This window comes from Dermacentor silvarum, chromosome 11, assembly GCF_013339745.2.
Source record: "Dermacentor silvarum isolate Dsil-2018 chromosome 11, BIME_Dsil_1.4, whole genome shotgun sequence".
Lineage (NCBI taxonomy): Eukaryota > Metazoa > Arthropoda > Arachnida > Ixodida > Ixodidae > Dermacentor > Dermacentor silvarum.
The window spans coordinates 18,822,204-18,846,239 of NC_051164.1; the positions used below are offsets into that span (position 1 = coordinate 18,822,204).

A 24,036-nucleotide genomic window follows, 5' to 3' on the forward strand; every position below is an offset into this window, starting at 1 on the left:
TGAGTTCTTTTTTACTGAAATTACCGCCATTTTTGTATTTGTTCAAAGTGAATGGTAGGTAATGTATTAACTACTGATGCTTATAGAGAGTTCTGAAGTATGGAATTGACCATATCTCAGGATTTCTTGTGTTCGCATTAATGCGACGACGCTCTAAGGAGGCTAATTGTTTTATGTAGTTCCAAGCTAATTCTGACATGGATGGCCTAACGGATGGTTAAAACGCCTAATTGAATATCTAACATAATTACGCAAATTACATTTTTAATTAATTATTTTACGGCACATCTTTCAACCTACGAATTCTAGCCGCCGAGTTCGTTAGGCGTATCCACTTGGAACGAATTCTCAGGACTGAACCAGTTTCAAGATATTAATTTTCAAAGTGTCCGACGAAATGCATGGGCGTTCCAGTTAACTTTTTGAGGAAAACGCTGTTTTATGCATTCAAGCACAAAAGTAACTGGCCTTAGCGCTAAAAAAATGCCTTAGTATCGACACTGGTAATAGTGCGATCGCAAAAGCGGTAACATGGAAATGGTTTGAGGAGTGGTTCTTTGTACAATTTATTTTTCCTTACGCGGAAACAATGTTCGTTTTTGCGGAAAAGAAAAAAAAAATTTGCGTAGCTTGCACTGGCAGCGCAATGCTAAAGATACAGCGGAGATGATGGGCACCTAGCTAGTCCTGGCTTTTTGGCTAGGCTAAGCACTACCAAGTCATCCCCGGCATTTTCGGAATTTATTGATTATTGATTGATTAACGACTAGCTATTGATTGGCTATCAATTGCCTATCGATAGGCAATTAGTCCCCACCATTCTTAGCTACAATTATCCAGGCTCAGCTTCGCTAGTTCACAGGTGTATGTGCCATTGCGCTTGGACCCTTTCTGCACTGCTGCCAGGATCGGCCCACATTTTTGGATTCAGCGGACACATTAGGCCCAGCTGAAACAGCTCCACTGTTAAAAATGACAACTTCATCTGTTTTACTATTTTCTTTGATAAGATATAGTCATCTGATAAGATATACAGTCAAGAGAGTGGTGTGTATCTGAGAACAAACGGGGATAATCGATATTCTAGTTGACATTAAGCGGAAAAAATGGAGCTGGGCAGGCCATGTAATGCGTAGGATGGATAACCGATGGACCATTAGAGCTACAGAATGGATACCAAGAGAAGGGAAGAGCAGTCCAGGACGGCAGAAAACTAGGTGGGGTGATGAAGTTAGGAAATTCGCAGGCGCAAATTGGAATCAGCTAGCGCAAGACAGGGTTAATTGGAGATCGCAGGGAGAGGCCTTCGTCCTGCAGTGGACATAAATATAGGCTGATGATGATGATGACAGTCATCTTGAAAGTGTAACTTCAGCTTGGCACAGAATGCATTGAACCATGCAATGCATAACGGTCACGTGTGCTCGAAGGCCTACTTAGGCCCTTCAATGAGCGGGCCCGAGTGTGGCCCTGGCCCGTGGCTTCAAGCCCGAGCTCGGCCCGGGCCCGCGGCCTCAAGCCCGAGCCCGGCCCGGGCCCGCGGCTTTAAGCCCAAGCCCGGCCCGGGCCCGCCGCTTTAAGCCCGGGCCCGGCCCGAGCCCGCCGACAAACGCTTCGGACAATCCGGCCCGGGCTGCGGGCCGGGCCGGGCCCGGGCTTTCGGGCCGGCCCGGGCCCGTGCAGTGCTCTACTGTGGGGCTTCTTCGGCGCGCTGGAGCTAGGCGGCTATGTCGAGATTCTCTTCGTCTGTGAAGTGCAGCAGCATGGCGTCGAAAGTCTTCGTAGGGTTCCTGCCGTAAACCAGGTTGACCGGCATGATCTGCGTTGTTTCTTGCACCGCCGTGTTTTAAGCGAAGCTTTTGTACGGCAGGACGGTATCCCACGTCTTGTGCTCGAGGTCGATGTACATTCCAAGCATGTCGGCGAGGGTCCTGTTCAGCCGCTCCGTAAGCCCATTCGTCTGTGGGTCTTACGGAGTTGGGCCATGACAACCGATGTTGTGGTAGCCGAAGCTCGATCAGTGGGCCTCTCCGTCGACATGGTCTTCTGGCCCACAAGATGTCCTCTGCGAAGTTCCGTGGTGTCCTTCGGATTTACGCCGCATCTCCACCAAAGATGTTACGGGGAGATGTCAAGAAGGGTTTATGTACAATATTTGCAAGTGCCAGCGAGTGGTCCCATAACAACAAAGATGGCGGGCCGGGATACAGCTCATCCTCTTTCTCGTCTGCTATGCTACTTCTATTTCGTCCGCAGGACTATGTCCATGACTCATAACAAGACGTTTTAAAGCTATTCAAAAATGGGACTATATACGCACAATTTCCAAAATAATCTGCGAAGAACCAAATGGTTATACAACAGGTGAATACTTGCTTCCAGTAAACGAAAATTATTTCCGCGCCAACTAGACGATGACGAAGTAGAGACAAATGAAAACAGGACCAGCGCTGACTTTCAACGGAATGTTTAATCACTTGAAGTAACATATATATGTGTGCACACGTTTTTGAAAAATCATACGAAACCTGTCAGAAATGCAACCTATTTTTCCAGTAGTGATAGAGATACCGCGCTGATGCAACTTCATCCTTCCACATTGATAAAATATGCCTCTATGATTGCGCGTTCAAGCTTTTCGCGCGCCCGTTTTGAAAAGTGGAGTGCACTTGTACTGTTTGCAATAAAGGCAAGGTGCCCACCAGATTGGTTCTTAACAGCCATCTTGTGCTTTCGCGCATGCTCATCAGAAGACATTCCCGTTTGGTCAATATTGCTCTAAACGCCGCATAACGTAATCTTGTACACAACTTCAATGCTGCACTTGATGAACTGCAAAACATGCTTTCGTTCACATGTATTACGCGCGATTTTTTTCAGTCGTGGAACAAACGCGTGACAACTTGCACGGTGCAGTAAAAACTACGTTTAATCCGCATTCCTTCCCATCTTCTTTACATTGTGCGAAATTTAGTGCAAATAAAGAAATGCTTTCTTTTTTTTTTCACCTTTCTTCGCCGGCTTTTCTTGTGTTTTTGTTTTAAACGTTTGCAAAGGGTCTCTTACAAATTTGAAATTAGGCCATGGGTATAATCCACGCATTCCAATCGCTAGACTTGCTGAACGAAGGTGTCTGACCACATGTGGTCACATGATTTCTTCAATGTTGACTGCAAGCACTTAATCGCCAGACCTCGTGTTACTAGCTTAGAATGTGCGTTGGTGTAAGGCAAAATGTTTTTGCCTGATCTGTGCAACATGTACTGCAAACAACATGCTTGGTGGTAAAAACAATATTATTGTCAAGCAACTGAATGCTCTTATTGGTCGTAACTTCCCAAGTAACTTTCAATCCTTCAGAATAATTTCTAAAACATCGAGGATTCGTTCGGCTGTGTTAACAAGGCATTTTAAAGATTCTTGAACAATGACGAAATAGTCATCTACGAACCTAAATACAATAATTACTGGAGTATCCGTAAGGTTCGCTTGCACTCGCTCGTCTACGCAAGATACAGAAATATCGCATGAAATGGGAGCCACACGGCAACCAATGCAAATTCCAGACTTTTGAGTGTAAAAATCACCATTGGAGCAGATAGCTATTGTCTGAAGATAAAATTATAGAAGTGTCAAAAAACGTTCTCAGTGTTCATCCCAGTGGAATTTCGAAAGCCTACTTCACTATTTTCGTCAATTTGTTTGTCGCACTACACAGAACAGATTGGGGTGGGGCACATAATAGTAGAGGTCCTTTACATCGATAGAAAAACCCGTCACGTTATTCCATTGTCCTTGTTCCAAATGTTGCACAACTTCATTCAAGTTCTTGGCTATACAAGGTTCGTCGAGCACAAGTGGCCGTAATTTTTTTTTTTTTTTTTGAAGAAATGTCGCTAGTAGAAATTGCCATGAAGCTCGTTCTGATACAATTACTCGTAGGGGGAAGTCTGACTTGTGGGTCTTGCACAGAAACATTTACAAGCTGTCCTTGTTTGCTTTGCTTATTGCCTGCTTTACAACGTCTAAATTAAGGGACATCAACGTGATCGCTGCCTTTTTTCTGCTTCAGGAGGTTGAATTCCGTTTTCTTAAAATTCTTCTCAATTGCGTTGCTAGCCTTTTCGCCAAGCTACCACCCCTGCGTCATGACAACAAATTAACATTCTTTGTCCGCTTGCAGCGCAGTCAAACCATTGTCATTGAAAAAGTCGGCTACACTCTTGAATGGCGGATGAGTGCTTGCAGTACACACATTGCGGCGCAAAATATCCACTCTGTCACGTGTGGCCCTGACTCACGCTCTGCTGCGCGACGCACCAATTCTTGCAACTGGTGCAGCCGATCGACTGCACAGTGGTTCTCAATGAAAATAGGAGCAGCGATGTCCTATTTGGTGACAGGAACAAGAATGGTACCGGCTTGTACTGCACTACACGCTTGTGTACTGCACGCTTGTACTGCATGCTTGTACGCTTGTACCCGCGTACTGTACTGCACTGCAGGTGCATTTAGGAAGTAAACAGCAGCGACTACAAGCGACTGCTCTTTTTGACACGAGATTGTTAATTTCCGGCTGCATGCTGTGCAATATTATTTGGCTCACATGTTGATAAGGGACTCTTCTACAGAGAGGCAGTGTTTTTTCACTATGCTCAAAAAGTTTTTCACTATCCCTTCAAAAAGAAAAAAAAAATTAGCGATCATTGCGTTCTATTGGTACTAATATATGGTGCAGAAACTGGAAGGTTAAAAAGAAGCTTCGAAAGTTAAACACCGCGCAACGAGCGATGAAACAGTGAATGTTAGATGTAAAGTTAAGAAACAAGAAAAGGGCGGTGGGTATTGGAGAGGCAATCCGGGGACAGCCGATACTCTATGCCACATCAAGTGGAAAGTATGGAGCTGGGCAGGCCATGTTATACTTAATACTGAATTCTGGGGTATTACGTGCCATACCCCCCGATTTTATTATGAGGTACGCCGTAGTGGGGAACTTCGGATTAATTTTGACCACCAGGGTATCCTTAACGTCCCCCAATTGTACGTGACCCAGGCATTTTTGCTTTTCGCCCCTATCGAACTGCGGCCGGGACTCGATCCCGTGACCTCGTGCTGAGCAACCCAACACCATAGTCGATAAGCCACCCCGACGGACGTTGTACGTAATATCCGGTGGTTCAATAGAGTTACAGAGCGGGTGCCAAGGGAAGGGAAGCGCAGCATAGGGCCGCACAGGATTAGGCGGTGTGTTAACGTTAAGAAATTTCAAGGCAGACTTGGAATCAGATAGCGCAAGACAAGGGTAATTGGAGATCGCCGAGAGAGGCCTTCGTCCAGCAGTGGACGTAAAAGATAGGATGATGATAATCATGCATGATGATGATGAAAGCAATGCATGTATATCCTGCGCGTAAAGGAGCCTTCATCGCTAAAAGATGATTAGGCGGTATCCAATATTGACGTGTCCTCTCACATTCTTTACCAGTTTTATTCTCTCCTCGTTTTTTTGTAGCTCATAGTTGTAGATAGGCGGCGATTAAGAGAATCAGAAGGCGGTCACAGGCAAATTAATCTTGGCCGTTATTAAGCCAAAAGCATGTGAGATTCACTTTGGCAGCAGCAGTGGCGGCGTACAGAGTCGTCATAACCAACTGATCTACCTTACGCAGGTTGGTGGTAATTCTGTTCCTATTTGTGGAAATCTTACGTCGCGCCGTCGCTGTTGCTGCAACGAGTGTAGTGCCTATTGTCTGCTTGTTGCCTAATTTGAGTTCGCGGGGACATCCGCGGTTCGCTGACGCTCTCTGGTCTTTGAATTATGGCAAGCACTGGTACTCTCGGGGATGTTCTCACGGCTTTTGGCGAAAAACAACCGAATAGCATAAAAAGATCGTGAAAATATTAACCGACGTACTAGCGAAGCTTGACAACTTCGCAACTGACGTATCGAATGAAATTGCAGCCGTGCGAACACCAAACACTGAGATCCATTCTGAACTAGAGGGAATACGAGGGGCTATGGGATTCATGAATGAAACATTTGAGCAGTTCAAGAAGGATGTCGTAGAGCTCCGTCGCGAGGTGACCGAAGTGAAAACACAGAATTCTCAATGCCAGTATGATATTAAGCAGATGCAGAAGGCACTTGTGGAAGCCAAGCAAGAAATTATCGACTTAAAGCAATACAGCAGGAGCCAGAATGTAGAAATAAAAGGCATACCTGTGGTGCCTGACGAGAATCTGCGCAAGTCAATGGTAAATATCTCCGAAGATGACACTGACGTTGTGCACCGCGTCCGTTCTAAGGACAAGGATAGACCTAATGTTGTTTTGCGGTTTTGCACTCGTGCTGTGCGGGATAAGTTCTTTTCTGCAGCTAGAAAGGCAAAGCTTACAACAAGAGCTCTTGGCTTCGAGGAAAGCAATCCGGTTTATGTTAATGAGCATCTCTGTATTGAGATCAAAGTACTGTTGAGCAAAGCGCGTCAACTGCGCTTAGAGAAAAAAATGGAAGTTTGCCTGGATTTCGTAAGGAAAGATCCTCATGAGGAAGACAGAAACCTCAACTGTGTTGAGAAATGAGAGTGAGAGTGACCTGGCACAAATTGTATAGTTTTTCTTTGTTCATGTTCATATCTTCTTGTTGTTTTTCTAAATCGCCATGCCTTTTAGTTTGGATCAAATAGATCAATTAACAAACCACCAAGATGTGTTCTCAGTTTTTCATTGCAATGTGTGCAGTATAAATAAAAATCTTAACTTACTGAGTGCTTACTTATCCCAGCATACTTTTCTTTTCGACTTGATCGCTGTTACGGAAACCTGGCTCAAGGATAAAGAAACGCCATTTATACCAGGCTACAAACTTTCCTCTCTGCCAAGGGTTTCAAGGGCACGAGGAGGTGGTGTTGTCTTCTTCGTAAAAGAAAGTATTGCTTTTGAAGTTCTTCCTGCCCTTACCATCAGTGATCCTACAATTGAGGCACTTTTTATAAAAATTGAATGTGGTATAACAGTCGGTGTGGTGTACCGGCCTCCCAGTTCTGCTGTTTCAACTTTTATTGAGAAACTTGAATCAGTTATAGAAATCTTAACCTCTAAAAAAGGTAACCGTGTTGTAATTGTAGGAGACTTTAATATAGATGTTTCTGGAGAAACTAACAATTACACCTTACTTTTGCAATAATATAACATATACAATCTTATAACCCAGCCAACGCGTATCACAGGCAGTTCTAGCAGTTTAATTGACCATGCGCTAACGAACATCACATGTAACAGATGGGCTGGAACTTACCTATATCCAACAGCCGATCACATATATTTGTTGCGGTTAAAATCCAAGGAAAGATAACCGCGAACATATCTGGTTATGAGCCGCCGAAAAAGATTGACTATCGATTAGCTCGTGAGAACTTGCAGCATGTAAACTTCTTTGATACCTATGATACCGACATCAACAAAGAATATACAAACTTCTTTACAGTACTCCAGAGTGCTGTATTGCAGAGCACCACACACAAGTCCTCGGGTCGATATGTTGCCCCTATATGCCCATGGATGACTCACGACATCCTACGCATACTGAAGGAGAAAGAAAAAATGGCATGAGAAGTGGAAACGTGCTAAAACCAATAATTATTATCTAACCCAGTTTAAGCCTTTCAGGAACCTGTCGGTATCTCTACTGCGTAAAAGAAAGCAAGAATACTACTCTTCTCTTATCATTATTGCTCAGGGCAACACTGGTAAAATTTGGAATATTGGAACAGGTGCAGTAGGGCTTCGTTCAGAGCAGCGTATATTGCCTGATGTACTTAACCAGGATACAGCTGAAGAATTTAACGAGTATTTTTTAAATATTGGACCGCAACTAGCAAGCCAACTTCCTCAAGTCACCGAATGTACGCAGTCTATCCAATCTGTGGTGAATACTATGGTAACTGAAGATATCACAGTGGAAGAAATAATAGCAATTGTTAATGGGCTAAGGCAGCTGGGCTTGACCAAATACCTGTTAAGCTAATTAAGGACAACATTGACATCTTAGTTGGTCCCCTCCTTCACCTATTTAATCACTCCCTTGATTCCGAAATATATACTTCAGAATTTAAAATACCAAAAGTAATTCCGATTTATAAGGACGGAGATCGTTCTAATCCATCAAGTTATCGGCCGATTTCGATTACTAGCGTTATCAACACAGTTTTTGAAAAGATACTATCGGTGCACATAAACAAATTCATATCCAAATAGAATATACTGAGCCCCCACCAACACGGGTTCAGACCTCAGAAACCTACTTCTTCCGCTGTTTTCACCCTTACACACCTACTGAATACGACTCTCCAGCAGAATAAAATTGCGGTCGTTGTCTATCTCGACATTAGAAAGGCCTTCGACACAGTTGACCATCATATATTACTGAACAAGATTAACAATCTAGGGTTGAGGGGCAAAATCCACAACTTGCTCCGAAGCTACCTCAGTAACCGCAAGCAGCAAGTAATACTTAAAAATTATATGTCTACTTCACAAACCGTACTAACTGGTGTGCCACAGGGTTCCGTTCTTGGACCCATGCTTTTCTCACTCTACATAAATGATTTCCCTGCAACGCTTAGGCATTCACAGGCTTTGATGTATGCTGACGACACCGCTCTTCTATTTACTGGTGAAAGTATACTTGATATACAGGATAAAATAAATGCTGAGTTAGATAATGTTTTTAAGTGGTTCACGTCTCATGAGCTGACACTTAATCTTAGTAAGACTAAGTATACAGTTGTTCATTCCAGGAAGAAAAAAACTCAATACTGAAACACTGGATATATCATTACAAGGTATAAATCTACAACAAGTTTTCTCCTATAAATATTTAGGCATTTTCTTAGACTCAGACATGCACTGGAAAACTCACATTAAACACCTTTGTTCCAAGCTTGCTTACGAATGTTATATTCTTCTTAAGGCTCGTGAATGTTTCGAATATCCTGTCCTACGCATACTGTACTTTTCCTTTTTACAAAGTCACATATGTTATTGTATTGATTCATGGGGTAACACCTTTACAACTTAATTTGATCCTGTATTCCGTCTGCAAAAACTGGCATTAGGAATTATCAGTTCTTCTAGGTGTACTCAATCCAGTACGTACTTGTACAGCTCATTGCATGTGTTGCCAGTGCATGCATTATATGAATTGAAAATTGCTGAGGTCATTCATAGTATTATCGATACCAATGATCCACTTCCAATTACACTGTTTGAAATCCCGCTACGAAATACAAGAGCTGCAACTAATCAGTGTTTTAATCTGCCTCCATGTCATAATTTGTACGGGAAAAGGCTCGTGGAATTTAACGGCGCACTTATTTGGAATTCTCTGCCAAAACATATAAAAGAAGCCTGTAACTTCAGGTCTGCTGTCAGAAAATACTTTTTTTGAAAAATACTGTCGATGAAAGTACACTTCTTTATATTTACATTCTTGCATAAGTTGTGCGTGTCAATTGCTTAAGTTGTGCATGTCAATACCATTGTTATGTATTTGCTTTGTTCGCTCGCGTGCGAGAAGGATAATAGAACACTGATGTTATATTTATATTTGTGTATGAGTTATGTATGGTAATATTACTATTATGTATTACGTCTTCTGTTTCTGTTTGCTCGCGTGCTGCATCTCACACCCTAAGTTGTCTGTGGACCCGGAACTAGCCAATGGCTATGGGTCCAGTAAGGCTTTTGTATATTGTAAAGTATTTTGTAAATAAAGAATGAAAAAAAATATGTTGATGTTTATGATGCAAGGGCCTATCTGGCCCTTATGCCATATCTGGCCAGTAAAAAGTGTTGCTTTTACGCTGAATTGCTATTGTTTTCGACAGTGTTATCAACTGCGCTGCTATGCACCTTCCTAAACCACTCAAAAAAGCAGCTGCAGTAAAACAGACAACGGGAGTGCATACTGTGACGTTCGTTTGAACTCTACAATACGCCCACATCCATGACATCAAAAGCACATCGTAAGAAATGCGTAAAACAAAAAAGACGTGGAATTTATATTTTCTTTTACTGCGACGTCTTTCAGTAAATGAAAAAAAAAACTTATTCATTGGCAGAAAGAAGTTACTTGTTCTGTCTAGTTGAACGACAAGGTTTTAACAGAAAAGAAGGAAATTTTAACAGAAATATTCCCTGTAGGGTTAAATAAAACATTTCTGATCAACTAGTCCTACTGTGGGACCTACTGTGTCCTACTATTCTTAGGCTAACCGACGCAATATCTACCCATACAGTAAACACAGTGTGAATGAGGTAAAATACTATACCGTGTAAATGGCAAGATAAACCTGACAAGGTGTGCTACTCACTCCTGTATTGGGTCGGCTGTAGTCGCGTAAGTGCGACGCGAAGCGTCCTCCTCGTCAGGTGCCCAGCGAGTTCTTGATGGGACTCTGCCATGTCTTTTCTTCACGTCTCTCCGCGAGAACCTTGTGAACAGCGTTGGACTAATTCGTTCTTCCTCCGCACCTGTGTGTAATAAAATGCGCGGACTGCTTTGCGGGAATCTTTTCTTTCGCTGCGATTAAAAGCTGTCTTTCTTTCTTTTTGGCGCAAGTTGTCCGTCTTATTCGTATCGACAGGTGCTTCCATCAGCGAGCGTAAGAACAAAAGAGCAAGAATTATCAAAAGATTCGCTTTCCTGCTTCAAACGCTGCGAACTTCAACAATCATTACCCTCCACATTTCGCTAGCCATAGACTGGCTCTTTGGAGAAGCAAGTATAGTAGGGCTAGGCTCATAACCATTCAAACTGTACATTTGACTTCCATTTAAGTTTTTTTAACGACCCCACTCTGGGGTATTACGTAAAATGTGGTATTACAAGAAATACACATACAAATCAATATTGCTTAAGGCTATACAGACATACTTCAGCTGTAAATGCAAATGAACGGGTGAAAGCAACGATGTCGCAAAGCAGGCTGTTCCAGTCCACATATGCGAAAAGTCAAGGCAGAAATGCAATAACATACAAGATATTGCGGCGGTTTTTATGTCGAGCCTTTGTTTTCTTTTTTTACCTTCTTTCTTTTGAATTTTTGCATAGACTGCACTGGGCTTGTGTTCTAGGTTATGAACTTGAGTTGTGAACTTGTGGCTTATGTGCTGCGACTTGCGAACAACACGCATAAAGTAGTTCTGGGATTATTCTTGAGTGCTTTTTGTATCGCTATAGCTTTCTTCATCTCGAGGCGTTGCTCCCTTTATTGCACGTCGTAGCCTGCGCGACAAAATGAGTCAACACATTCTTAGACGCATTCATTTGCACAAGACAAAACTCTGACAATATGCGTTATAGAGGACGAGGAACACTTGAAGTGTGGGATCTCACACGTGCTCTTGGGACAAAGGAACGCCAACACAGTAGTGTAAACAATCAAAAGGGCACGCATTGCACCTTTCATACAATAATACACGTTAACCGAATTACTACGCATAGAACATTCACATGGGCGCGCGACAAATCGAGTAAGTGCGACTCACCCCGACCGGATAGCGAGCGAATATGTTCGCCCATGCTGTGACACCATCGCCTAGTCGTTCACGTGTACGGTCACGCGAACGGTGGCAAGTTCGAACGATCCGTGTTCGTCCATACCGGTGTCCTCCTCCTAGCCTCGTGAGACGGTCTCGCGAAGCATGGATCGGCGCATGCGCGGAACGTCTGCATCGCTCACCGACCCCCAGGTCAAGCAAGAAGCGCCTCCTTCCTTTTGCGGAAGTAACCCCGCCGTTAGGTGGCGTTAGCAGCGCAACACGTGCGTAACATTAACAAAAGAGACAAAGGCACCCCAAAAAGATTCTGGAACCATATAAAAGCACTCGGAGCTCCAACTAAAACTCGCAAACGGCTACAAGGGCTGAAGACTGTAACATCTACGAAGGAGACGGTGCGCTACGATACATCACAGACGTTATTAGGGAAAACTTCCGCACGAGAAAAAGCGTTGTTCAGACAACAGATCAAGCAACAGCAGAGAGGCCTGAGAGATCAAAATTTACCATTGAAAGCTTTTATTGGAAAAAGGCAGCAGAAAATGTCCCTAACAACACGGCAGCAGGACCCGATGAAATCCCAATACAGCTAATCAAAAACTTCGGTCCAAAAAGCAAGGAACTGCTGACTAATGTCATAGAGCAAGTGAATAGAACAAATAAAATTCCAGTTGGATGGCGTGAAAGCAAGATCAATCGCATCTACAAAGGCAAAGGAGATAAGGATAAGACGAGCTCGTACAGGCCAGTTGCAGTAACGTCGGTAATATATAGAATGGCAATGCAACCCATAAAACTAGAACTGTCGAAGTGGGTGGATAAAAACGATATATTGGGGGAACTACAGAATGGGTTCAGGAAAGGCAGACCGCTTAGAGGATAATATGTTTGTACTAACTCAGTGCATATAGATTTCAGTAGCTCAGAAAAGACCTTTATCGATAGCACTTATAGATATTAAAGGAGCTTGTGACAACGTAGACAGGGAATTGTTATGGGGTATTCTTCAGCACGAAGGCATAGATGACGATTTCGTGGAGCTGCTGCGAGATATATATAGAGACAACCAAGTACAAGTGGTATGGGAAAGTCAAAAGGGTAATAAAATGGTGGAAATTCACCAAGGATTGAAGCAAGGATGCCCTCTGTCACCATTGTTGTTCACGCTTTACGTCAAGGGTATAGAAAGACGACTGGAAAACAGCGAATTAGGTTTTGATTTATCCCACATGCGCAATGGACAAATGGTGCAACAGAAGGTCCCTGGACTGATGTACGCAGACGACATTGTGCTACTAGCGTACAATAAAAAAGATTTACACATACTTGCGAATATCTGTGGGAATGCAGCGACAAATCTAGGCCTTAAGTTTAGCACAGAGAAATCAGGAATTATGATTTTTAATGAAGAGACGAGTAACTTCGTGGTGTCAATTCAACAGTAATACCCATAGTGAAGCAATATAAGTACCTCGGCGTACACATAAACAAAGGAAGGAATTACTCAAGCAACCACCAAGTTAATCTGAAAATAAAGGGGAAGCGGAATGCAGCAATATTGAAACACAGAGCACTGTGGGGCCACAATAAGTATGAGGTGGTGCGTGGAATCTGGAAAGGAGTAATGGTGCCAGAGCTAACATTCGGAAATGCCATTCTATGCTTAAAATCGGATATCTTGTCGGGTTTGGAAGTTAAGCAAAGATCAGTAGGCCGGTTGGCTTTGGGAGCCCACGGTAATACCACAAATGAGGCAGTGCAGGGTGACATGGGTTGGGCCCCTTTTGAAGTCAGAGAAGCACAGAGCAAAATCAGTTTTGAACAAAGACTCAGGAACATGGATGAAACTAAATGGGCGGCTAAAGCGCACAAGTATCTGTACATGAAAAGCGTAGACACAGAATGGAGGAAGAGGTGAAGGAAGCTGGCAACCAAGTACAGGATAATCGAAACTGTAAATAGACAAGCAGGAGTCATCAGAAAGGAATGGAGAGAAATAGAGACCGTGAATTGGGTGCAAAAAATGGAAATAAAAATTTGTCGCAGTTTCACCCGAAAGGCAAAGCATCAATTGCGATAGCAAATTAGTAGAGAGCTATAAGGAGTAAGGATAGTAGTTTTATCAGCTGTATAAACTTGGACATGCAGCAGCACCAGCAACGCGCAGAACTGTTGTCGACGCCGTCGGCGTTTTGCCCGCGTTCGCACCGAACGCGCGCGGCGTTGGTGACTGTTGCCGGTGCCTCTGGGTGCGGCTCGGAGGTTTTCGACGAGATCAGAATGGGACACTCGTCTAGCAGCGTCGGAAATCTTACCGACCTTCTCGCATCGCAACGTTTTTATATAAATACGCATTTGGTACCGCAGCTATTCGTCGCCTCCCTTCCCTCCCCCTCCCTCCCTCCCCCACGGCCTTTCGCGCGCCGGATGAAGTCGCGTTTGCTCTGTATATGTGGTGATTGTAAACTAGGAAAGAGACGCTTAATTCTCCAGCCCTTCAGGGAGCACGGCGCAGAACGCGCGTTTGCTCTTCGACGTGCGTTCGCTCCCCGTGAAAGCGCGAGTCCCTCGCGCCCTTTCACTCGCACATACAGCGTTCGGAGCGCGGCGACGATTTCATCGCCGTTGAGGTCATACGGAACCTCACGGCGACGGCGACGACGACGACGCCGACGGCAGAAATCCGCTTTGGAGCGTCCATATAATTGCTATCGCAATAAAAGGACAATGGAGATTTACAAGAATGAGAAGAAAGAAATTACAAGGGAAAATTTGTACGATAACACAAAGGCAGTGCCTTGCTATTTGAAGCTCGAGCCGGTTGCCTAAGGACCAAAGCATACCGAAGCAAATATTCGGAACTAGATGAGGCGTGTGTATGCTGCAGTAAAGATACCGAGACCATAAAGCACATCTTAATGGAATGCGACGGGATGCACCCATCGAGAACCGCTGGTAATGTGCAACTCTCAGAAGCGCTTGGGTTTAAAGTGGAAGGAAAGATCAACAGATCAGCCGCAGAGATAAGCAAGAGACGATTAAAGTACTGGTGGAAAAAAAAGCAGGGAAAAGATAGATACGACCTGATCTCTTAAAATCATATGTAGCAGTACAAGGTAAATTTTTGAAAAAGAAAAAGAATAATGAGAGGTATACAAAAATGCTAGAGAATGAACATGTTCAGTATACCTGATTAAATCAAGCAGGCTAGGTGACTATTTGTCGCCGCCCCGTTTCAAAGGGGATGTCAATAAGTCATCATCAATCACAATCATCATGTCGGCTTCACTCTCACAAGTGAAGCCGACGGGAGCGGACGTGTCGAGTTGAGGTGCCGTCTTAGCGCAGCAGGAGCAGCATGCCAAAGAGATGTTTTCTTATTTTATATTTCGCACTTTGTTTTTTTAGGAGTGTTACCTTAGCCAAGCAATATTTATAAATTATTTTCGTGCTTTTCAGTTTCTTAGTCTTTTCGCTTAGATAAAAGTAGGTAACGAATAATTGTTTTTGTCACATCTACGCATTCTTAGTACAAGATGGTGGTTGGTACTAGGGGGAACCCATGCTTGTGTTGTTCTGAGTGCGAGCGTTCTTACGCGTTGGAAGAAACGCGGTTTAAGTCAGATGGTTTATGTCAGATAGATTGCGACGCGTGAAGATTGCGTTTCAGGTATCCGAGTGTGCGCGATGCTGTAGCGGTAATTCTTTCAATGTATTTATTTATTTATTTATTTATTTATTTATTTATTTATTTATTTATTTATTTATTTATTTATTTATTATTTATTTATTTATTTATTTATTTATTATTTATTTATTTATTTATTTATTTATTTATTTATTTATTTATTTATTTATTTATTTATTTATTTATTTATTTATTTATTTATTTATTTAACATACTCTCAATGCCTGATGGCGTTACAGAGAGGAGTGGTGAATCATTATATAATGTTAGAAACAGCAGTTTGAAAGGATGAATGAACCGGATTGCTGGCGACCGAGGCGGGGAGGTGGTTCCATTCGGATGCTGTCTTGGGCAGGAATGAATTGAAGAAAAGGTTTGTGCGGCAAGTTGGTACTTGTACCTTGACGTTGTGGTCGATTCGCGATGAAATATAAGGGGGTGATATAAAAAGGTCATTTTTTATTTCTGGGTTAGTATAGTACATTTTATGAAAGAGTGATAACCGGCCGAGTTTCCTTCTTGATGATAGGTCTGGCAGATGAAGGCTAGTTTTGATGGCAGATACACTGGCACTGCGCGAATAATTGCATACAATGAAACGTGCAGAGCAGTTCTGAATGGCTTCAAGTAAGTATGTTAGCTGTGCTGTAGATGGATCCCAAATTGGTGAAGCATACTCTAGTTTAGATCTTACTAGCGTTTTATATAATGTAAGTTTGAGGGAAGAGGGCGCGCGAGAAAAATTGCGACGTAAAAAACCTAGTGTTCGATTGGCGGAGTTTGTCACGTATTCAATGTGAGTTTGCCACGACAGGTTGTTAGTAATGTGAACACCTAAATATTTATAGGAAGTGACAGAGGACAAAATAGTGTTGTTAATTTTGTATGAGGATGTAGAAACAGCACTACCACGAGAAAATTTCATCATTTTACATTTTTTACGTTTAATTTCATTAACCACTGGTTACACCACCAGGAAATGGTGTTAATGTCAGATTGAAGTAAAAATGAATCATCTGGGTTAGTTATTTCACGATAAATAACACAATCGTCAGCATAAAGACGAATGTTAGACGTCAATTCCTCCGGCAAATCGTTAATGTAAATAAGAAATAAAAAAGGCCCAAGGACTGAGCCTTGGGGCACACCAGAAGTTACAAAATAGGTTGGTGAGCACGAGCTCACCAACCTGTTGTTCAGGATAGTTTAGAAGTTAATGCCAAGGTACTTCTAGTGGCCCGTTGTCAATAAAGGTTTATTGTTAAGAGAGTATGTGTAAGTCGAGTTTGACTGCTTTCGGCTGAACCTCATTAGTTTGCATTTCTCAGCGTTAACCGTCATCTGCCACTTCGAGCACCAGAATGAGATTGTGTCAAGATCCTGTTGTAGTACCAGATGAACTGCCCGAGTTATAATTTTACGGTATATTATGCAATCATCGGCAAACAAACGGATGTTTGATGTTATGTGTGATGGAAGGTCATTAATATAGATAAGAAATAATAAAGGACCCAGGACGCTGCCCTGAGGAACACCAGAAGTAACGTCAGAAAATGGAGATGAGGTGTTATTAACGCATGTAAACTGCTTGGGTGATGATAAAAAATTCCGGAGCCAAGATATAGTTAGAGAATCAAGATTAAGGGAAGACAGTTAAGTAATTAAACGACAATGTGCTACATGATCGAATGCTTTAGAAAAATCGACATATATGCAGTCTGTCTGTGTGTTACCATCCATATTAGAAAATAGGTCATGAGTGAATTCTAGTAGCTGCGTTTCACAAGACAAACCTTTCCTAAAAGCGCGCTGTTGGAGAAAAAAGTAATGGTTATTTTCTAAATGCTGGGCAATATTAAATGCAATTATGTGTTCTAGTATTTTGCAAAGAATGCTAGTGAGGGATATGGAGCGGTAGTTATTTACATCACTTTTATTTCTAGATTTGAAGATGGATATCACCTTGCCAATTTTCCAATCATGTGGAAGTGTACCAGTGGATAATGATTGATTAAAGATATGGTAAAGGGTTAAACTGCAGGGAATTATTGTTCGTTTGAGAATCTTAGTGTTGATTCCGTCAATATCAGAGCTTGTGGATACTTGAAGTTTTTTTTTTTTATTACGGATGCGATTCCTTCGACTGTTAATTGAATGCGGTTCATATACTTGTAAGTGACGTCAGTAATGGTAGAATATTTGAGCAGTCTTCTTACGTGAATACGGATGTGAAATATTTGTTTAAGAGCATCGGCGCATTTTTCTTCTACAATCAAATTTCCGTTTCCATCTTGTAGTGCTACGTTAGTCGGAGAGGAGGTCGGGGAAATAGCACGCCAGAATTTTTTGGGATTGTTTTCCCCGATGTTTTCCTTGGCTTCATTGTCTGTTGGCTTTATGTGATCATGATTAACAAAATAGAGCCCCTCGGTCCCCCTTCTTCTCTCGTTTAAATATATAAAATGTCATACAGCAAAACATGTCTCGTGCGTAACAGAAATCAAACAAGCGTGAAAAATACACACAAAACTCAATGAGGTGCGATAACAACAATGCTTACATATTTACATAGCGTCACAAAAAAAAGGGACGCATGATCTTTTTTGTTTATTTGTTTTTTTTTTCTTTTTTTGCTGGTCATTTGTAGACATACCTGACTTTCAGCCCAAATGTTTAATACTTCCAGGAGCGTTCGCTTGATAATTGGCAATTCATAGCTAGTATTACAATATGCAATATGCCATGCATCAGTTTTGCTAGTTTTGCATGTAGTGGCTGTTCTCTTGATCTCGGCTAAGTTAGCCAAAAACTTCGTGTTTTCTTTTTTATTTCGTCCTTATAGGATGAAACTAAGCGATGCGAATAGATATCATGAGCTGTCATTATATTATACTTCAGGAAATGTAGAGCTGACAGATAGTCACTGGAGACATTGTCAATGCTCCTGGGTATTTTTTTTCTGCAGTATATTGCTCTTATTCGGGTTTGTAGAAGTTGTATTTCCCCATACTGAGTGACAATGTTCAGTCTCCCATCTATTCCTTCCGGTGTGTCTCAGTCGACAACTCTCCAAGTGTTAGACACTTCACCGCTATACAATCACATGCCCGAGGAGGCAATCATCAGAGCGAGAATGGCGGAGCTGATAATAGGAACGGAACTGGGAAACTTCCGCTGAGCCTAGTGAAATCATTCGGGCGGCCGTCCTCCACCAAGGAACTGTTGTTCATCCATCGAGGAAGTTTCGAAGCAAGACGAAGGGAATCATTTGGCCGATTACGTCATACTTTCGTCGGCGTTTCTTCGCTTGCAAACGCCGTCGCTCTTTACAGTTGTCGACGCCGCCTAAAGCCCCGGTCGTGGAGAAGAATACTTTTCCAGTACAGGGAGTGCAATAAGAAGGAACAAAGTGTTGCGCATTGAGTTACTCTCCTTGTGTTTACTTGCCACGTCTGTGCTTGAAACTGTGACCATCCGCTGAACTGCAGTTGTAAACTTCGTTTCAGCGAAGCTGTGTGCTAGACTTCGGCGATAATCGTCCATCATCACGGCTGCCGGTGTTACTCGAAGTCTTGGACACCAAAGCCAGGGATGTGCATTGGGCATACGTAATGGAGGCACCGTGGCAGCCGAAGTCATCGATACAGATGCGTCCCCTGAGAGCTCTAACCACAAGGAGGTCCCAGGTCTGCGGACGCCCGGTTCCAACATGTTTTGGTGCTGGCAAGTGCATCGTCATTCTGTTATTCACCACATGCATTACAGGTGAGTTGAACGGGAATATCTATCGCACGCAATGAGTAGTGTGCACCTGTTTGAGGTCTGTCTGTTTCCGGCACAATAACCATTATTATGTTGCTTGCACCTTCTTTCACGCTGCGCTCGCACCACATTTATGTCACGATAGACATGCGGTATGGCATGTCGGTCTGGAGGTGAAACTACCGGGCGCGCGGCGCGAAAGAGGGGTATACTGCAGGCGAGCTTAATGAAGATAATTCTTTGGCAACGAGATAACCCTCAAAGGACGCATAGGTTTTTTAGACTGTGGTAAGAAACTAAATTGGGGATTTTAACATGCCCAAACAGCCCCACCGAGTTATCAGGCCCACCGTACTAAAAGGGTTCATTGCGTTCTTTAACGCTCATCTAAATATAAGGAAGCGAGCATCTTTGCTTATGGCCTCCGTCAAAATGCAACCGCCGTGTCAGGAATCCGAACTCGCGCCTTCGAGCTCAGCGGTATCACGTCATAGCAACTGAGTGTCTACGGCATGTAGAAATCACTATCTATCATACGTACAGCTGTACAGCGTACAGCTAAAGCGTATGAAAAAAACTGCTGAAATTGGCGAGTAATTGGTATAGAGCGCACAATTTTGTCGCAAGACACACAGCAACAAAGAGGTAGTGTCTGCGCTTTTCCGCATCTAACTACTACAGATGCCATACATGTATGAAATGTTACAAAAATACATGTTAAATGTTTATTAGGTGAGTACTGGCCTAACGACGGCTTAAGTGATGAGGGAACATACTCAAGCAAGTGACCCTCTTCCTACAAGGACGAACGTCGCACTGTTATGTTGAAAAGCGTGGGCATCGCAAAAGTTACTATCAGATAAATGGTTGTCCAAATATTTTGCTAGAATATTTTCAAACACACGACGTGGATATTTTGTTCATGGGAAGACGTGACGTTATATGAAAAGTAGCTGTTAGTGCCCTAAGCTAGAGCACTGTTATGCTTACGGTCATAAAAAGTTAGGTCTTGAAGTAAACCAGAGAGCAGTAAGAGCAGTGAGGGAAGTTCGCGACATTGCTTTTATCTCTAGGGTCTATGTGCCCGAAGCCGCTGATCGTGGAGTCGCTGGTGGTTCTGAACATGAAGACGTCGCGGTAGTAATGGGGAGCCCGGTAAACTGCTGTGGGATGCAGTGGCCATTCGCTTGCTCGAATCGGCAGTACTCTGATAACATGTGCTAATAAGACACTAGGTTTGTTAAAGCGTAATCTCCGTCAGGCCCCTCATAACGTAAAAGTGCTTGCCCAAAGATCGAGCAAAACGGGAATATGCATCGGCCATCTAGAGTCCACACCAAACATATTGTTACAACGCTGGGAACAAGGTGGAAGAAGAGGGCACGAGCTGGTGTCAGAAGAAAACGACGTTAGGGACTTTCCTGCGCTGCCTGTCTTTTGTACATCAGCTGTACATAGATTTCACTGTTACTTTAATCCTTGTGTCACAATATCTTATCTACTCACTTGGATCTCTTAAGAACCGCACTACTAGGTTCATTCACTCAAAATATTCATATGATATCAGTATTCGTGCACTTAAAGCAGAATCCGGATGAACCCCCCTATCCCGCGAATACACGCAGAATTGCCGCTCGACTGGCCGCTCGAGGCACTTTGCGTGTATTCGCGGGCTTCTTTCACGCTCGGAAAAACACTTTTATGTAGCACGTACTGAGCACCAGAAAGCTGTATCGGTAGTTTCTCATGTTGCTCTACAATTTTCTCATTGACACTTTTCATCTAATTATAATAATTGAGAAGTTGATTATTTATTGAAGGCCAGTTATGTAATTAGGCGGAATGCAAAAAAAAAATCATCTGAGCATCTCCAAGCGACGGCAAACAACATTACCTCGGTTCTGTCCAGCTACAAGCCAGTTGCATATTTTTTAATCTTGGTGCATGATAGTTGATACCCTGTATTTGCATAGACAAGATGTGGATTTCTGCACCTTAGGCATAAATAAGCATTTATGCAAGTTATAATAGGCGACATGCCCGAGAAAACTGTAGTAGGCCAAATAAAGGGCCGACTGTTTCGTTTGAGATGAACAACACTACTGACGTTTATTTCGATAGACATGCCCGTTGCCGAGCGCGTTCGCAGTACTGCAGGGTTGCGGCATTGCGAAAATAAAAAGACTGAACTAAGCAGTTTCTTCATACTCTCCCCTGAATAAGCTTCAGGTCAATCGCCCGTGTATTCGGGGCCACAGTTGGTTTCATTGGTTTCATTGGGCGTGCGGACTGTGCAGGCGTTGGTCTTCTCATCTCGTCGGCGAAGTTCGACAACTTCCCCAGTTTTGCATAGCTGCTTGGGTAGGGGTACCTGAGAAGTAAAACGAGCGCTTTTTTTTTTCTTTAGACCGCTCGATGAATTCCACAAAGCGAAATGTGCGGATCGGAGACTCGTCAGATAATCCATTTGCTAGCGACACCAAAATTGGTATGCCTACAGTATAGTCCGGAGTAGAGAACTTATGAGAGCCTCGGCTTGACTTCTATAAGTTTTGCGGCGAGCTTTTCAAAGCTGCGGTATCTGTTTCCCAATACATTCTGCAATTATAATTTTGCTAGAATTGATAATTTCCTAGAATCCGCTCCAGCGAGCGGATTTTTCAGCTATAAATTTTCAGCTAATCTGGTAGCTTGTGAAAAAGTTGTCAATGTCTTTTTCCGGGTATTGGCGTCTGTAGTCCTCTTAGATCCTTAAAAGCGCATTGAAACATTTTGTGTTGCGAGAAAAAAAAACGAGTCTACAGACTGCCCTTCCCCAGATGAATCTTCGGAATGCCATCAGAAGAATTGAGGTCGACCACGTCGAGCTGCAGTTGAATGTGTGTGTGACCACGTACTCTCTGCGCCTTACAATAGCGCAAGTTCACCAACGTGCAGCAGAAGCGAAGATTGATGAGCAAGAACACGTAGTACGTCAGCAACACTGTGTGCAAAAGAGACGGTTATTTATCGCAAGTGCTTTCACTCGTGGTGTTGTGGGAAAAATCTTTTGTATTTTTTTAACAAACCCTGGAAGCGTCCAAAGATTCACGATCATGGCATATGCTCCAAAGAACAGTTAGCGGAATACATTAATTCAGCCTTCGACCGGAGGACGAGCGAGGGCTAAGATTTTATCAGCGTCTCGACAAAAGTTTTGAGCAGCTAAGACATTTCAAAAGGCTACACAGTGCGGGTCCTCTCGCGTTTAGAGGTCGAAGTACAAAATCTACTTTGAAAGCAAGGCTATCGCTGTCAGCAGTACTTGGCCGCCTTTCGGCCGGCTGACTTTAGCTTAGTCACTTGCGTTTCGAGCGATAACTCGCCTAGGATGTGCGCTCTTCGCCAATGGTCAGTCGCTTATACGCTGTCTCAAGATAAAAAAGAAACCAAGTGCACTAGCGCTACTCCTCAGACCGTTTCTTAAAAAATGGTGCGACGTCGAGATAAGCACATGTGATTGGAAAATACCTCTCTCGCGCATGCGTTTATTTATTTATTTATTTATTTATTTATTTATTTATTTATTTATTTATTTATTTATTTATTTATTTATTTATTTATTTATTTATTTGTATTACCCTCAAGGCCAGGAGCGATTTCAGAGGGGAGTGGTATGAGCAGTTTCAAAAGGTTACAAAAATGCAGTATGTTACAATAAAAAGAAGAAATAATCATGTCTGATATTATACAATGTTAGCTAAGGTACAAATGAAATGAACATAAAGTCATGTTAGGAAAACTAGACAGTAATAATGTCTGATGAGTACAAATAGCTGCTATTTATACAATATTAGCTAGTGCTAGTTTAAAGGCATTGTTACCGGTAATAGTAACGATGTCTGGAGGAAGGTGGTTCCCTTCCCGAGGTGTTCGCGGAAGAAATGACTGAGAAAGACCTTTGTTGCGGCACGATACAATCCCTACTTTGAGATAATGATGAATGCGATGAGAAACATACATTGGTGGCGTAATTAAACCATTCGTAGCACAGGGTGATAGTATAATTTATGAAACAGAGCTAGACGGGATATTTTTCAGTTCTATTATAGATGGAAAAAAATGAAACGAACCGAATTATTTTGAACAAGCTCAAGAGAATTACTTAGGTTAACTTGGTATGAATCCCAAACAGCCGATGCATATTCTAATTTTGGGCGTATTAGTGTCGTATACAGCAGTAGCTTTAAAGTTGGTGGAGCAGAATGAAAATTTCGGCGCAAATAACCTAACGTTGGGTTGGCATTGTTAATTACGTAATTAGTATGAACAGCCCATGACAGGTTAGTCGCAATACGAACTCCAAGGTACTTATAGTTATCAACGGATTCAAGGGCAATGTTATCCAGGTAATACTTAGGTAAGGCATGAGCCACTCGGGATATTCTTATTACTTTGCATTTGTTAATATTAAGTTCCATTAGAAATTTCTTGCACCAGCTAGAAATAATGTTAAGATCGGCCTGCAGCGCAGTTATGTCATCAGAGTTAGCAAGTTTGCGAAACGCAATCATCTGCAAAAACGTGAATATTTGAGGACATTTCGAAAAGAACGTCGTTAATATAGATAAGAAATAAAAGAGGACCTAGTACAGAACCTTCTGGTACAGCTAAGCATACTTTAGTGAAGGCGGAGCTATGGTCGTTAGCAGTGACGAACTGAATACGATTGGTTAGAAAACATTCTATTCATTTTAAGAGGTTACAGTCAAGATTAAAAAGGCTTAGTTTGTATAGTAATAGCTTGTGACATACTTTATCAAATGCTTTGGAAAAATCTAGGAAAATGCAGTCGGCAAATGAGAATTAATCTAGAATGCATTGTAACTTGTGCATAAACAACATGAGCTGTGTTTGGCGCGAATATGTTCTCCGGAAACCACGCCGCGCTGACGGGAAAAGTGAATTAGTTTCGAGAAAATTAACCACGTGACTATATATGATGTGCTCCAGCATTTTGCAACAGATGCTGGTGAGAGATA

The 24,036-nt window shown here is 42.6% G+C and overlaps 1 protein-coding gene across 1 annotated transcript in view; it reads left to right on the top strand.

Moving 5' to 3' along the window:
• The first annotated feature begins 18,509 nt into the window (after nt 1-18,509).
• The window catches only part of LOC119433111 (Down syndrome cell adhesion molecule-like protein 1 homolog), a 41,751-nt gene continuing 36,224 nt past the window's right edge, over nt 18,510-24,036 (top strand). Inside the window, exon 1 of the mRNA XM_037700254.2 lies at nt 18,510-19,018. Within this exon, the coding sequence (XP_037556182.1) occupies nt 18,865-19,018 (154 nt within the window). The 5' untranslated portion in view covers nt 18,510-18,864. The remainder of the gene's footprint in view (nt 19,019-24,036) is intronic.